Source organism: Emydura macquarii, unplaced genomic scaffold, assembly GCF_026122565.2.
Source record: "Emydura macquarii macquarii isolate MOO-44397 ecotype Brisbane River unplaced genomic scaffold, CSIRO-AGI_Emac_v2 contig_2676, whole genome shotgun sequence".
In the NCBI taxonomy this organism is placed as follows: Eukaryota; Metazoa; Chordata; order Testudines; family Chelidae; genus Emydura; species Emydura macquarii.
In genome coordinates, this window is record NW_027132813.1 from 27,700,928 (window position 1) to 27,715,032 (window position 14,105).

The window sequence follows — 14,105 nt, forward strand, 5'->3', positions numbered from 1 at the left end:
GCCATCTGTACTCTTATTTTAGTGAATATGCAGTATGTATTGCTAATCAGAAGTCTTGTAGGCTTTTGGTTTTAGTTGGTAATTAAAGTTTACAGAAAAGTAAGCTTCCAAATCAAATCTCTTAATGCTTTTTAGGTTGCTTAGGGCTTGTGTCTATATGGGGAGTTATCAAGAATAGTTCTTGATTAACTTTTCCAGATTAACACCATTTGTAGATGCTCCTAAGAGAGTCCACACTTGGCGTTAACCAGAAATAGTTAAATCTGCTTTAAATACCTACCTCACATTATTCCAGACTAATGTTCTTTAATGTTCATACACATGAATGTTCATTCATATGTAGAACATACGTTTAGAATAGAACCGCAGTGAAACACAAGTTTTAGAAGTGGCAGCATGAAGGCAGAAACAGTAAGGTAATGAGTTAATCAAACTGTATGTTTAAAATCACTTAACTTAGCTGCAGGGAAACCTCTATACCTGATACAAAGAAAAGTGGATTTAAATTGGAAAGGATTTTGGAAAATATGCTGTAGGCTTCCTTTCATAAAGCTGCAGAGTGTATTTAATTGTTAAAAGCTTGCATTGAAGCACGTGGCTATTTCCAAAAGGGTGCTGTTTCAGAACACCCCATCCCTTTATGGTCTGCCTGCTAGATCTGTGTAGCGTAGAGGCTATGCAGGTTGTATGAGAATCATGTAGCAGTCATCTCATACCACTCCAACAAACTTGCCTGTTTACTGAGCTGTCTTTACACAAATACTGTTCAAATTAATCTATTTCGAATGTACATATCAGTAGTTTCCATGCAGGAATATCACTGCCAACTGAACAAATACTTTAATGAACGTGCAGTATGTACGGCAAATCAGAAGTCTCGTAGGCTTTTGGTTTTAGTTCGTAAAATATAGTTGCCTGTATAAAGTATCTTCTCTTGACAAGCAGATGTTTGAGGTGCATTTGTCCTGTAGGTGAATCAGCCCGGGGCAATTTGGGGAATCTGTCCATGTACAACTTACGAATTCTGGTTGATGTCGTCATAAAGTTGTTATGAAACTGTTGCATCATGAAATTGCCTCTGTGGCTGTGGAAGACAGGTTTTGCTGTTGGGCTGTAATATGTACCCACCAGATGAGGGACAATATTGTTATGGTTAATTACAGTGATCTGACTGAACAATGGGTATGCGAAGGAGGTTGGCTGAGCAGGGGACCCAGTTCAGCCAAGATTCTCTCTAGGGGCTGCTAAAGTGGAGAGTAGAAAATCAGCAGCAGCACAAAGCAGGTAGGTGATGGTAGGGGAATACTTAAACTGAAGACTCTCTCAGAGGAAGCTTTGGTCAGCAGAGAGAAAGAGAGATGCATGCTTTTGTAGTGGGTAGCCCTGTTTAACTGGACCAGCCAAGGTCAGAGAGAGTTAGCTGACTAAAAGACTCCTTGATTCTGAAGAGAAATCATGAGCTGCAGGGCAAGGATCCTGGATATCCCAGGGGACTCTTCCCAAGCCTAACAAATTCTCCAGAATGGTGAGGAATGGGAGGCAGGAAGATTCCTATAGGTGTATATATTGTGTCTCTTGTGCTGCTAAGTGAAGAGTTTTGTGTTTAGAATCCTGTGCAAAGTCTGTCTGTTGGCGTTCACTGTCACATACCACTAAAGAAGTAAATTGTAAACCCGGAGTTCCCACAAGGCAGTTCTGGGAAAGGGTTTGTTTAAGCTGTGGGGAAGTCTGACGAGACCACACTAGTCCCATGGTCTAGGCAGTTGTACTGCAGGATCTCAGGAGGGACATTCCAGCATGGGACAGTGCTTACAATCTATTCAGACACAAAAAGCTTAGAGTTCGTGGGACCCAAGCGAGGTGAGCTTCAAACACAACAACCATCTACCACAAACAATACTGAATTATGAAATGATGTACAAAAATTATTAAATCAAGTCAAACTAAATGACTAATGTGAAAACACTGAACTTTTGCATAATAAATGTATGTAGAAATCAAAATGTTACTCCAGTTATATTCATTCTCTTTTTTTTTTTCTAGGTGGAAAATCATGAATTCCTTGTGAAGGCCTCTTTTGATCCTAATCTGACAGAGTTGAGAGAGAAGATGAACAAACTGGAGGAGGGCATGCAGTCTCTTCTAAAGACTGCAGCCAGAGAACTAGGTATGATGGGGTAAAACTCCCTTTGACACTTACTTCCTTTATAAAGTGCTTTGAGCTGTACTGATGAAAAGCACCATATAAGAGCTAGATATTTTTATCTTTATTTTAATTATTTCATTATTTGTTAGATGGCTGGATGATTTTAATGGTGATATTTAACATGGTGCATGGAGAGTAACAAGAAGCTTATGCCCAAATTGCTCTTTGTGAAGGATGGTGTTTCAGAATATTTCACCAGTTGCTGCATACCTATTACAGGGTAGTACAGAATTTTTTTTACTGTTCTGTAACTGTGTCTAGCCTTCTCCACTGATTTTATTTTTAATTAGACCCTTGGGAATATGTACTCAAATATTTTGTCCTTATCTGTTCATATGGGTGTCTGTTCTGGAAATATTGTTTTTTTGTGATATGAAGGTGCATATAAAATGAAATATACAGAATTCTATTAAGCAGAATTAAACATTTAAAGATTACCATTTATTGTGTGGTACAGTCAACGTGAGATTTGCACTGATCAGTGATTTACAATAATCTCTTTTAATGAAAATAAAATGGTAAGGAAAACTGGCAACACTGATTTAAAATAAATTTAATCTAAATTACAGTTTTATATTTACATCATGGCTTTGTTCATGTGACCCTGTTCTTACCATTCTGGAGGCTCCAAATGTATCCTACACACACACAGGTATCCGAATATTCAGTTTTTCTTCACAGATCATCTGGTTAGTCAACTACTTCAGTGAATTAAAAGTCTGCTTAATTTGCTGTATTCCAAAAATGGTGCTAAACTTATTTCTGACTGTTTTGAACTGACTGGGTTTTGGAACACAAGTAAACCTAAGTTGTTCATGCTTTGTGATTCTAAACAAAATACCTGGATGAAAGGGAGTGAAAGAATTGATTGGCTAAGACTGGAACTGTGGTTTCCACTCCAGAAGCATGTATCAGTTGAGATAAGCAGTTCTTCTAACACAACTGAGCTTAGTTTTATATTGACAGTTACATAGGCAATATTTGTAATTTGCTTTGTACACATCATATTCAGTCTTCGCTAAAGGTACTTTGTATCTACTTGAGTTAGATAAATGTGCCATTTGAGGGTTTACTGAATCAATGGTGGAGGCAAGCAATACATTTCTGAACAAAGTTCAGATGTTTCCTATCTGTAGCACCAAAGACAAGAACATTAAATTTGGAGTGCTCATTATCATTTAAATGGCAGCCCATCTGACAGACAGCATTCAGAGAATGGGGATAATATGGTGATGTATTTCTAAAGGCGAAATCATTCATTTCTCTTTTCCTCCCCCATTTTCCTCCTATTCAAAAGGCCTGGAAGCTGGCAAGAACATCAAACTGGACTCCAATTCACAGTTAGGCCATTACTTCCGAATTACCTGCAGGGAAGAAAAAGTCCTTCGGAACAATGCAAAATATAAGATATTAGATACCCAGAAGAATGGTGTAAAATTCACAAACAGGTATTTGGCAGATATAAATAATATTTTCAGTTGTTTGCTTTGAGATGCTAATTCATCCCTTTTTGCGTAGACCTATGGGGCTTTACTTTCAGAAAAATGCTGTTTCCACATTTACATATTGAATTCCTTGGTTTTTCCCTCTTTTGTGTAATCATTCTGCTCACAGACTGAAATGTTGTTCAGATGGGCATGAGGGAAGGAGTGGTGGTGCGCAGGCATGGCTGGTCCCTACCATACTTCTAGCATTCCCATGTGCCCTGCCAAATATTTTTGCTACTTTGATTTCAGTCCATTTCTGTTGGATGATTTGGCTGAAGTTATCAGCGTAATGGACCATAGTAACAGCTACAATGAAGGCATTCTTGCCGGCTGCTGTAGAAATCAGCTAATTATAGTTATTCCAGAATTGTATATGCAGCTATTTGCAGGTAATCCTTTCTATTTTCCAATATATTTTGCTTAATTAATTGTTTTGTATGTCTTGGCCTTTCCAAATAGACTGGCTTAGTTTGTTTTGTACATTTGTGTAGATGACCAAAATCAAGATTGATGGAATAAACATTAACTTGATTGCAAAGACTATAATGTTCTTCAAAATATTCCTGAAATGTAAAGCAGTTATCTTTTCTGCTCTTAATTGTTAAAGTAGTGAGCCAAAGAATCCTTTTAAAAAAATGAACTTCTTTTGTAATAATGTTGTGGATAGTCACTCAGACTGAGTTGACAGTCATGGATCTGAATTTCCTCTGTTCATAGAATAGGCACAATCACAGTGCATGTTTTCATATATGGACCCATTGACCCTAACCTGGAGAGCATAGATTAAATAGTAGCTTAGAATATTTGTTTAAACAGTCTCGTGAACATCATGCTGTCAGGCTATTTGGAGTGGCTCCGAAGCATGAGTACCAACCTCAGAGCATACTGTTAAGAAGCAGGTCACACACCCCAAATTATTGTGAGTTCTATACTTAGATTTCACCACCCAAGTATCAAGTGTGAACTCTACAATAGCCTTAACATGGAGGCAGAAAGATTGGAGTACCCCAGGGGGACTATCTTGCCACCCAGGTAAGCTTGCCTTTGTGATAGATGGTCCCTTACACCAAAAATCCCAATATTTAGATTACTCCCAGTCCCAAAGGACCAGTCAGTCACTTACCCCAGGTCAATTGCACCTTAGATCCTATACCAAAGGCAACGCATGCAGCTAATTCTATAATAAATTAACTAAAAATTATTAACTAAGAAAAAGAAATTATGTATTTACAAAGTTAAAGCAAGTAAACATGCCTTTTGGAACCATACATTTGGGTGTGTAATAGAAGCTGCTGTAATATGCAAGCTCTATTAGTCCACGAAAGTTAACCCAGGCCACGCATGGGGGATCCCTTGTGTATATTTAGAAATCTTGCCCTTTCCAAGTCCAGACAGCATAGAGAGGCAGTTCCTTCCTGTCAGGGATTTTTATTCCTTCCCCCCAGAGTTCAAGCTGATGGGAGAGTACCCATACACGTCTCCTCTTCATGGGTGTGGGGGGAGCAATCAGCAAAGTCTTGTCTTCTGATGTTCCACAGTGGTTTGTCTGGCGTCTTTGGACCTTTTGTTGGGCAGGAGATAACACCTCCTGTGGTGAACTGGTTTTTCACACTTGCTATGTGATTTCTATTCCTTACATCTGACAAAGTGGGTTACAGCCCACGAAAACTTATGTCTGCAGAAATTAAATTTGTTAATCTTTAAAGTGCTGCAGAACTCTCATTGTTTTTGCTGTATACAGACTAACACGGCTGCCCCTCTGGAACACTTGCTAATGCTTCTCTAATGGTTATAGGGGGTTTACAGTTTGAGTGAACACTTTTACAATTACAGAGCAAATACTTAAATATTAGCTTGCAACGTGAGATACAGGTATGTGAGATTACTGCATGCAGCAATTTACAAGCATTTTGTAAAGTCTAAACACGTTTTCATAAGCCTAATACCTGTTGTAACAATACTAACTAACACACAGGTGAGCCAGACTGGTTCTCAGCTATGTAGTTATCAGTGTTCAGTTGAGGCCTACGGGCCTTGGGGATGAACTGTCACCTGGTCTGCCAGTGGCGCACGTGCATCTAATCTCACCTTATTTGAAGACTATGAATTGTTCATGATGTGCAGTAGCTATTTGAGACCTTATGAATGAAAAAAGTAGACTGTTCATAGTATACATCACTTTTTTCAAGTGTGAACAGCTCTTTTATGGACCTCTCTCTGTGTTTGGGCAAATCATTTAACTGTGTAGTAGATCTTCCATACATCTCAATTCATTATAGGGTAGCCACAGTTCAGTTCTGTTTCTGTCCACTCAAAAAATACATAAATCCATTCTCATCACACACATAGCAAACAGATACATAGCTGAATTTTAAAAATGGCTGTGTACAGACACATTAAACTGCTGCTAGGGATCACAGCAGTAATTTTCAGTTGGACAATAGTGTAATCCATTTGTTCAGACCAATGTAGCCGTGGATGTTCTGCATCTTGACGCTTGGATTGCCTTCCCCAATTTGAACACACAGGACAATATCTTGCCACTAGCTGAAAAGCAAAAAGTGATGTATTGTAGCAAATGGTAATACAGACTGAGGAAAGTTCATCAACTTGAAATATTGTGATTTTGTTCACAGTAAATTGAGCTCCTTCAATGAAGACTACATAAAAAGCAGAGAAGAGTATGAAGAGGCTCAGGAAGCCATTGTTAAAGAAATCATTAATATTGCTTCAGGTAAATAGCGCATTGTTAATAGACGTTTGGAGAACTTACTAAAGTTTTTCTTTGTCCCTGTATACACAATGAAAATGATCTGTTTGCAGTTGGTTTCACACACTAATTCCTTTAACTCCCAAATAGTTTGAAAATGGATTGGTCACCAGTTCAGATAGCCAAAATGTTTTAACATTCCCGGGTGAGGAGTGCTGAAGTATTGTAACTTACCTGGAAGCCTAGTTTCATGCAAAGCAATCCTTAATTCTTTAGGGGAAAAATGAAAAGGTTCCTGAACATAAATCCCAAAGCTGAAAAATAAAAATGCAGATAAACAAACTTTATTTAAATGAATCACTAGCCCGATCAGGAAAGAGCTGAGTTGTGCATCTTTAAGCAAAAGAGTATTAAAGAAAATTGTAGGAAGCAACATGGTGTAAGTGTTCTGTGTCTTCATGAATACTTCCTTGACAACTTTAAGTCGCTCAGATAAACGCTCATAGTAATTATGTAAAGCACGGTTCTTAAGAATTGGCTTTGAAGTTGTTCTTGTATGGTAACGGTTGAACCTGCAGTTGCTTAAAAGTGAGAATGAGAAACCAGGAAGTGTGTCTGACTGAACATGCTGCTGATAAGAGGCAAAAATGTTAGGTGCGGAGGGGTCAATAAGCAATGAGCATTGCAGCACATGTCTATGTAGAATGTTTTGACGTGTATGTAGCAACAGTTCCCGATATGAGAGACAAATCTGCTGCATCAGCCTTGTTCTAATTTTTTTCTTTCTTTAGCTGGTCTCTTAGCTAATGTATTTTGGGAATAGATAGTTAAACACAGATATGATATTGAAAAACAACTGGAAATGATTTCAAGATTTCTCCTGCTATATAAACTGTTCCAGATTATAGGAATTGTAGGCCCAGTTCAGTATCTGGGCACCATAACAAAAGAAATACAAAATGTTTAGAAGAAGGCTGAATGACTTGCCCTCCACTGAAGTTTTATATTAAATTGTGTTTACTTATTTCTGGAGTTAAAGGCAGCAAAAGCCCCCATACAGATTTTTTTGCTTAAAGCTTGTTTGACTTTTATTCTCAGTTTCTGCTGTATTCACTTGTTTTAATATTTTCAGTTGCAGTGGCAACTTGCGATATTCTGCTACTATGGTACAGAATTCACTAATACATTGCAAAACCAGCATTTGTTTGGCTTAAGAGGACCTTCTTTTTGTAGTTTGCATCATGGAGTAGCTATTAGTTATGTCTTTTGTTTTAATATACATTAAGGTTTGTGCTACTATGTGAAAGCCAATTAGGAGGTTTGTAAAGATGGCATCTCCTACAATAAAGTATCAAACATCCAATAGACATAAAAGTAGGTCTTTCTTGACTCATTTAACTGGTGTGTTAACACAAGCCACAGATATATACTCCTATATTTAAACATCATGTTTCTGTCTTCCTCTTATGGAGACAATATAATAAACTTTCTGGGTTGGGTATACAATTCTTAATTGGAAGTGACCTTTTTAAAAAAGCCTTCAAGCTTCTCTATACCCTGCTGTGCAATGAGATGACATGGAGCTAGTTAAGGTCCAGTGCAAGAGTTCTAATTTCCTAGCAAAGATTGCCTGGTCGTATTTTTTGGAATGATTTTTTTGCACTGCACCAGTCACTTCTTTTGACACATTATACCATTTGCAAATGTTAAAGTAATTATAGGTTTGTGGTTCAGTCACTGCAAACACCTCCAAGATTGTTAGTGCTATTAGCACTGGTTATAGAATTTAAATAACTACACAGTATGTGCTGTCACTCGACCTTGCTTTCCAGACACATCCAAATAGTGTTCATTAGAGATTGCCAATGAAGGAAAGATTTCTAGCTACCTTGTTATTCTGAGCATCTGTTTCTCCATATTTAAATGAGCTCCCCCCACTCATCTAATGCCAGTATGAGCCAATTAGTAATGGGCATGCCTCCTTCCAATTATAGATTGAAATCATCACCTCTTTGGGGTCCAAGGATAGAAATCACACCATGGCTATTTAATTCTGACTACATATATGGTGTGTGATGATCTGTCAAATGAGTAGTCGAGTCTGTTTTACACATTTGTACAATCACATACTATTCATTCAACTCAGATTTGTCACTATCATCTGCTGTAGGTGACCTTCAAGATGAATGAAGTTATTTATCAAAGATATATTCATTACTTCATTAGTTTCTATATTTGCTTTAAAGCAAAATTTAATTAAAACAAAAAAACATGAATTTTGTGACCAGATCGTGGTAATTGACTGGAAAATATGTGAAAGATGAGTTGATCTCTGATTTGGGATTTTCCAGGCAATTTCATTGTAATTTGCAGTTTTTTGTTTTTCATAGTGTCCACAGACTGCTGTGTGTGACAGATACACAAAAGGAGGGACAGTCCCTGCCCTAAAGAACCTATCCTATTTTAGTTCAAATCCAGGTTTAACCTTTTCTTGATTTTTATTTGCATAAATATAAATTCAGTACAGTTATAGGTGTGTTTTCCTTTTCTTAAAACAGGATATGTAGAGCCAATACAGACCATGAATGATGTGATAGCTCAGCTGGATGCTATTGTCAGTTTTGCTCATGTATCCAATGGAGCACCTGTGCCGTACGTACGTCCGGTCATTCTGGAAAAGGGACAAGGAAGGATTGTGCTGAAAGGTTCCAGACACCCTTGCATTGAAGTTCAAGATGACATAGCATTCATCCCCAACGATGTTAACTTTGAGAAGGGCAAGCAGATGTTCCATATTATTACTGGTAAAGACTAATTTATATGCAATATTTTCAGCTTTCATTTAAACTCAAGAAGCAATGTGAATTTTGAAGTGTTCCTTTAAAAATAGGTCTATCAAAACCATTTCAGTGCTTTTAGGTAAGGGGAGAATGTCCAGTTAGTAATTTACTTATATCAGTGTTGGCATTTGAGGTAGGTGTTGGAAAAAAGATGAGATTGACTTTCATAAGCCAGTTTCAGCACTTCAATATTTTTTGTGGTGGTTATAGTTAATAAGCATGAGGTTTAAAACAAAAAGTGGCCACTTACCAACTGTCTCCTTTGTTGCCAGGTACTTCATACACACTGATTCACCAATCTTCAAAACGACTAGTCATACAATTAGTCAGCATGATTGTAACTAGAGGTACACTTGTGGGGACACGGGTCATAGCGTTTTGGGGTCTGGTTACATTTAAACAGGATTGTTTGGGTAGAGGAGAAAGAGAGGCCATACAGGATATTTATAAATAGATACTAGAGCCTTAGTAAATCCCGTAACACCTTCATGGATGGCAGTGTATGTGCTCATGATTTCCATGCAGTTGCCACACACTTTTGAGTCAGTGTTATAAGTTAACACTTAAGGGAATGTTAAATCTCTCTGTATGTTAAATTAACATATAATGGGCCACTTCAGTAGATGGTATAACGTAATATACATAATGCACTAGTGATATAATAAACCCTTGTTTTGGTAACAAATTGTAAGGCAAAATTGTTGTTAATACTACCAATATGCTTGCCACTGTACATACATGGAGGAAGCCAGGGTTTCTGCCTTGAAAGATCCCAGAATCCAGCTTGAACTGCATCATAATTGATTGCATTATAGTGCCATTGTTTTTACGATAATTAGATAGGCCATTCAATTTGAAAATTTTGTCTGCAGTCCTTGTTCAGAAGTTATTGCCAATGTGACTTACCAGTGACTATGTATAAACGTCACATTGATAGTAATCAGCACTTATGCTTTGTGCTAGACTTTACAGGAGCAATATTTTTTAATATTTCTGGTAGATGATGTAGTATCTATACAGTGTATAGATGTGCAGTTTGTCTAAAATATTGTCTATACTGTATATATGTACATCTCCTGTAATTGTTCATCTTCAATATGAATAATCTGCTATATTTTCATACTGTTCTGTTACCAGGGTGGATAAAACTTGATGATTTAAAAAGTTTGGAGGAGGAAGGGGGGTGTGGAGAATGTAAATTAAACACTTCTCTTTTAAAAATTGGTTTAAATTTGAAATTGACAACCTATGTTAAAACCTAAACTTACTATAATTATTAAAATCACTTACATAAAGAAATTTTGCAGTAATGAGCCCTCCTCACATTTTGGTTTGTTTGTCTAGTAGGCACAAAGAATGTTTTCTTTATTTAGAATTGTTAATTCAAAGATGAGAAACTGGCTGGGAGTTGAAAAATCAGGAAAACCTGTTTTCCTCTTCCAGCCTATTAATAAAACCAGGTGGGAGAGGATGAGATCTGCTAATTCTAAAAACTTGAAGAACATGGAGCCAGATTTTCAAAGGTATTTAGGCACCTAAATAGGTGGATAGGCATCTAGTGGGATTTTCAAAAGCTCCCGAGCAGATTAGGTAACCACAAACAATTGTCAATTCCCTAACTACAGTTAATGCTTCCTTCGTTTAATAAATCACTTTTAAAAATAGTTTTATGTGGAGCAGATTGTGAAGAAAGTAACTGATCTTGTAACTTAAAATAAACTGCATTCATTGTTAAAAGGAAACACTGTCAAGTCTGATGAACATAAAATTAAACACTACTAGCTTTGCTTTAGTTTACAGGTATGTACGTGCACTTCAGATTGTTGCTCATATTTTTTTAGCAGTCAGGTTATTAAAAGAATCTTGTTTCTGAAGAACTGTAGTCAAGTAGTTGCAGTTTCAAGCAAGCCCATCTACAAAGCTGAGCTGCTTGTTGCAGCTGTTGGTTAGAGAGGGAGGAAGAAGTTTTTAAATGTTAATTTTAGATTAAATTTCGCTTCAGACCTGCAACTTTAAGAATCCTTTAAAGCTGTACATTAGGTACAAAGGAGAGGAAGCTAATTTATTAATTTCTTGGCAAAATTCATTCCTTAGGTCCTAACATGGGAGGGAAATCAACATACATCCGTCAGACTGGAGTGATAGTTCTTATGGCCCAAATTGGGTGTTTTGTACCATGTGACTCAGCGGAAGTGACTATTGTGGATTGTATTCTGGCTCGGGTGGGAGCAGGAGACAGTCAGTTGAAAGGAGTCTCGACTTTCATGGCGGAAATGTTAGAAACTGCTTCAATTCTTCGGTAAGAGCTGTACTTGCTTTGTGTTTCATCGAAGTGGGACGAGGACAGATTCTAAATAAAGTATATAATTGAAGGCTCCTTTGAAGGGTTTCTTTATATTGTACCATTTTTTTTACTAGTACTTAGAAAACATGTAACTTATCACCATAGATAGTGGTGCTCCTAGATGAGGACAGCCTAAGTATTTTACTTAATGAGAGCTCATCTTCATTCACACCTTATCATGCAAATCTGATGATTGTGTAGTGCATGTAATATCATTTCTTTTCTAGTGTGTGTGTAGTTAGCTGGTGGCCTTCGTCATTAGACTAAACTTTGAATTTCAGAGAGCTTGCACTATCTAAACTTTGAAAAAATGTTTTTATTTTAGGACGGCATCTGAAAACTCTTTAATAATCATTGACGAATTGGGACGAGGAACTTCAACATATGATGGATTTGGGTTGGCGTGGGCTATTTCGGAATATATCGCCAGCAAAATTTGTGCCTTCTGTATGTTCGCCACTCATTTTCATGAACTGACAGCACTTGCTAACCAAGTGTCAACTGTGAATAATTTACATGTTACAGCACTGACCACTGATGAGACACTGACTATGCTTTACCGTGTCAAGAAAGGTGAGATGTTGTACATGCTGAACAAGATAAAACTCTTAGATGTCATGGAAGAGGAGAAGGAGAGCCTTTCCTGCAAAAAGACCTGAAACTACCTTCCCTATTCTGAGACCAGGTCTCAGCTGTTCTTAGCCATCACTAATGATTTGGTCCATTTCTCTCTGAAATCTGGTACCTACAGAGAGCTGCATCTCTGCGTGAATGCAGATGGAAACCAGTACATTTTGGTAATGACATGAGTTGTTTTCTGATCCCCAGACTTACTTCTGCAACTTTTGTCCTGTTTTTAATATTGGGTTATCAAAAGGAGAAACCCTTCCCAACTAATTTCACAGATCTGCTTTTTTCTAATTAACCTACTATCTATAACTACTGTGGCTTACAATTTTGTTTCAGAACAAAAAATTAGAAATTATTTTTACAGGGAGGACAGGTGTTAGAATTTAGCAAACCAGTTCAGTAAGATGGTAAAAAGAAATAAAACAGTAAGCTCTGGATACATGTACCTTAATTAACAAATGGTTCCATATGTGGGGGCATAGTCACTGACGATATTGGCTAACTGACTTCTGCAACAATTGATACCTAGCAAAAAGTTATTTCTTCTGCTCTTTTTTTTAAAATGACATAATTATTGAATCAACAGGTACCCTGATATGCAACCATGGGTGAAATAATTATAGACTTATTTAGTTGGAACTGCCAGTATTCATTATTGGATCAGAAAACTAGTTTTGACTTTTGAATGAGAGGTGCTCTACAGTGTTTGAACTAACTAATAACACTATAAACAAGTCTCCTGCCTTTAAAATCTAGACCAACTGAAATTGTGATGAAAAATTCGAATAGTGTACTTCTTGCTACATCACCGTTCTCAAGAGTCTCCAGATTTTTCCAGTTCTTCTCTCCCTCTCTGTTCATTTTCCCTTTCTTTGAGAGATGACAATCTTATGCTGGCAGAAGAATGGAGCAGAGGTCCCAAGTAGGTAGAAACGTAAGGATTGCCGCACTGGATCAGACCAGCAGTCTGTCTTGTCCAGTAACTTGTCTGCCACCGGGGTCAGTACCAGATGCTTCAGAGGAAGGTGTCGCTGTTACAAAAGACAATTAAGAAATTAATCTTCTAAGGAAGGGAATGTTTCTTCCTAAGCATAAGGAGTTGGTGGTTGTCATACATCCTGAAGCAAGGGGGCTGTTAATATTTGTAAAATTGAGTCCTGTTAACGTAAGACTAAAATCTACCATTACTACTTACATAAGCCCTTTTTGAATCCTCCTAGACTGTTTGCCTCAATATAAAGTTGTACCATCTATATGATGACATAATACTAAATATTTGGTCTCCCTTTCCTAGTACAACTTATCATGTTGGCTTTTTTGACTGCTGCTGCACATTAACTAGGTGTAGTCTTGGAGCTGTCCAGAATGGCATGTTTTTCCTGATCTTTTTAGCTAATTTAGAACCCGTGTGTGTTCAAATTATTCATTTGTGTGCATTATTCTGAATTTCATTTATCACTATTATTGTCCAATTACCTTATTTTTTTAAGTTCTTCAATAATCTCTCTAGGCCAGACTAATCTTTTTCCTCTTCATATTTTGCTATCTCAGTTCACTACCCTCTTTTAGATAAATTATAAATGTATTTACTACATGGTGGTGATGGTATCAGCCCTGGGGCACCTTGCTAGTATCCTCCTCTCATTTATAACTGACCATTTATTTTTGCTGTTTTCAATCCATAAGCACATTTTTACCTATGACTACTTAGTTTAATAGTCTCTTGTGAGTATTTTTCCACTTCTAACTCTCTGTGATTGTCCACCCATGTCACAGTCTTCCATTCCCTCCAGACGTTCCTGGGCTTTTATACATCTTGGAGAGCATCTCTGGACATGGAGTTCCAAAACATCACCCTAAAACCACTAGACTGGCATTATTCTGATCA

At 37.3% G+C, this 14,105-nt stretch overlaps 1 protein-coding gene across 2 annotated transcripts in view; it reads left to right on the forward strand.

Annotated features, from left to right (window-relative positions):
* The window catches only part of MSH2 (mutS homolog 2), an 84,092-nt gene that overhangs the window by 62,500 nt on the left and 7,487 nt on the right, over positions 1-14,105 (forward strand). For both annotated transcript variants that reach the window (XM_067565105.1, XM_067565104.1), the window contains exons 9-14: positions 2,044-2,167; positions 3,504-3,654; positions 6,330-6,427; positions 8,962-9,207; positions 11,338-11,542; positions 11,913-12,160. In XM_067565105.1, the coding sequence (XP_067421206.1) occupies positions 2,044-2,167; positions 3,504-3,654; positions 6,330-6,427; positions 8,962-9,207; positions 11,338-11,542; positions 11,913-12,160 (1,072 nt within the window). The remainder of the gene's footprint in view (positions 1-2,043; positions 2,168-3,503; positions 3,655-6,329; positions 6,428-8,961; positions 9,208-11,337; positions 11,543-11,912; positions 12,161-14,105) is intronic.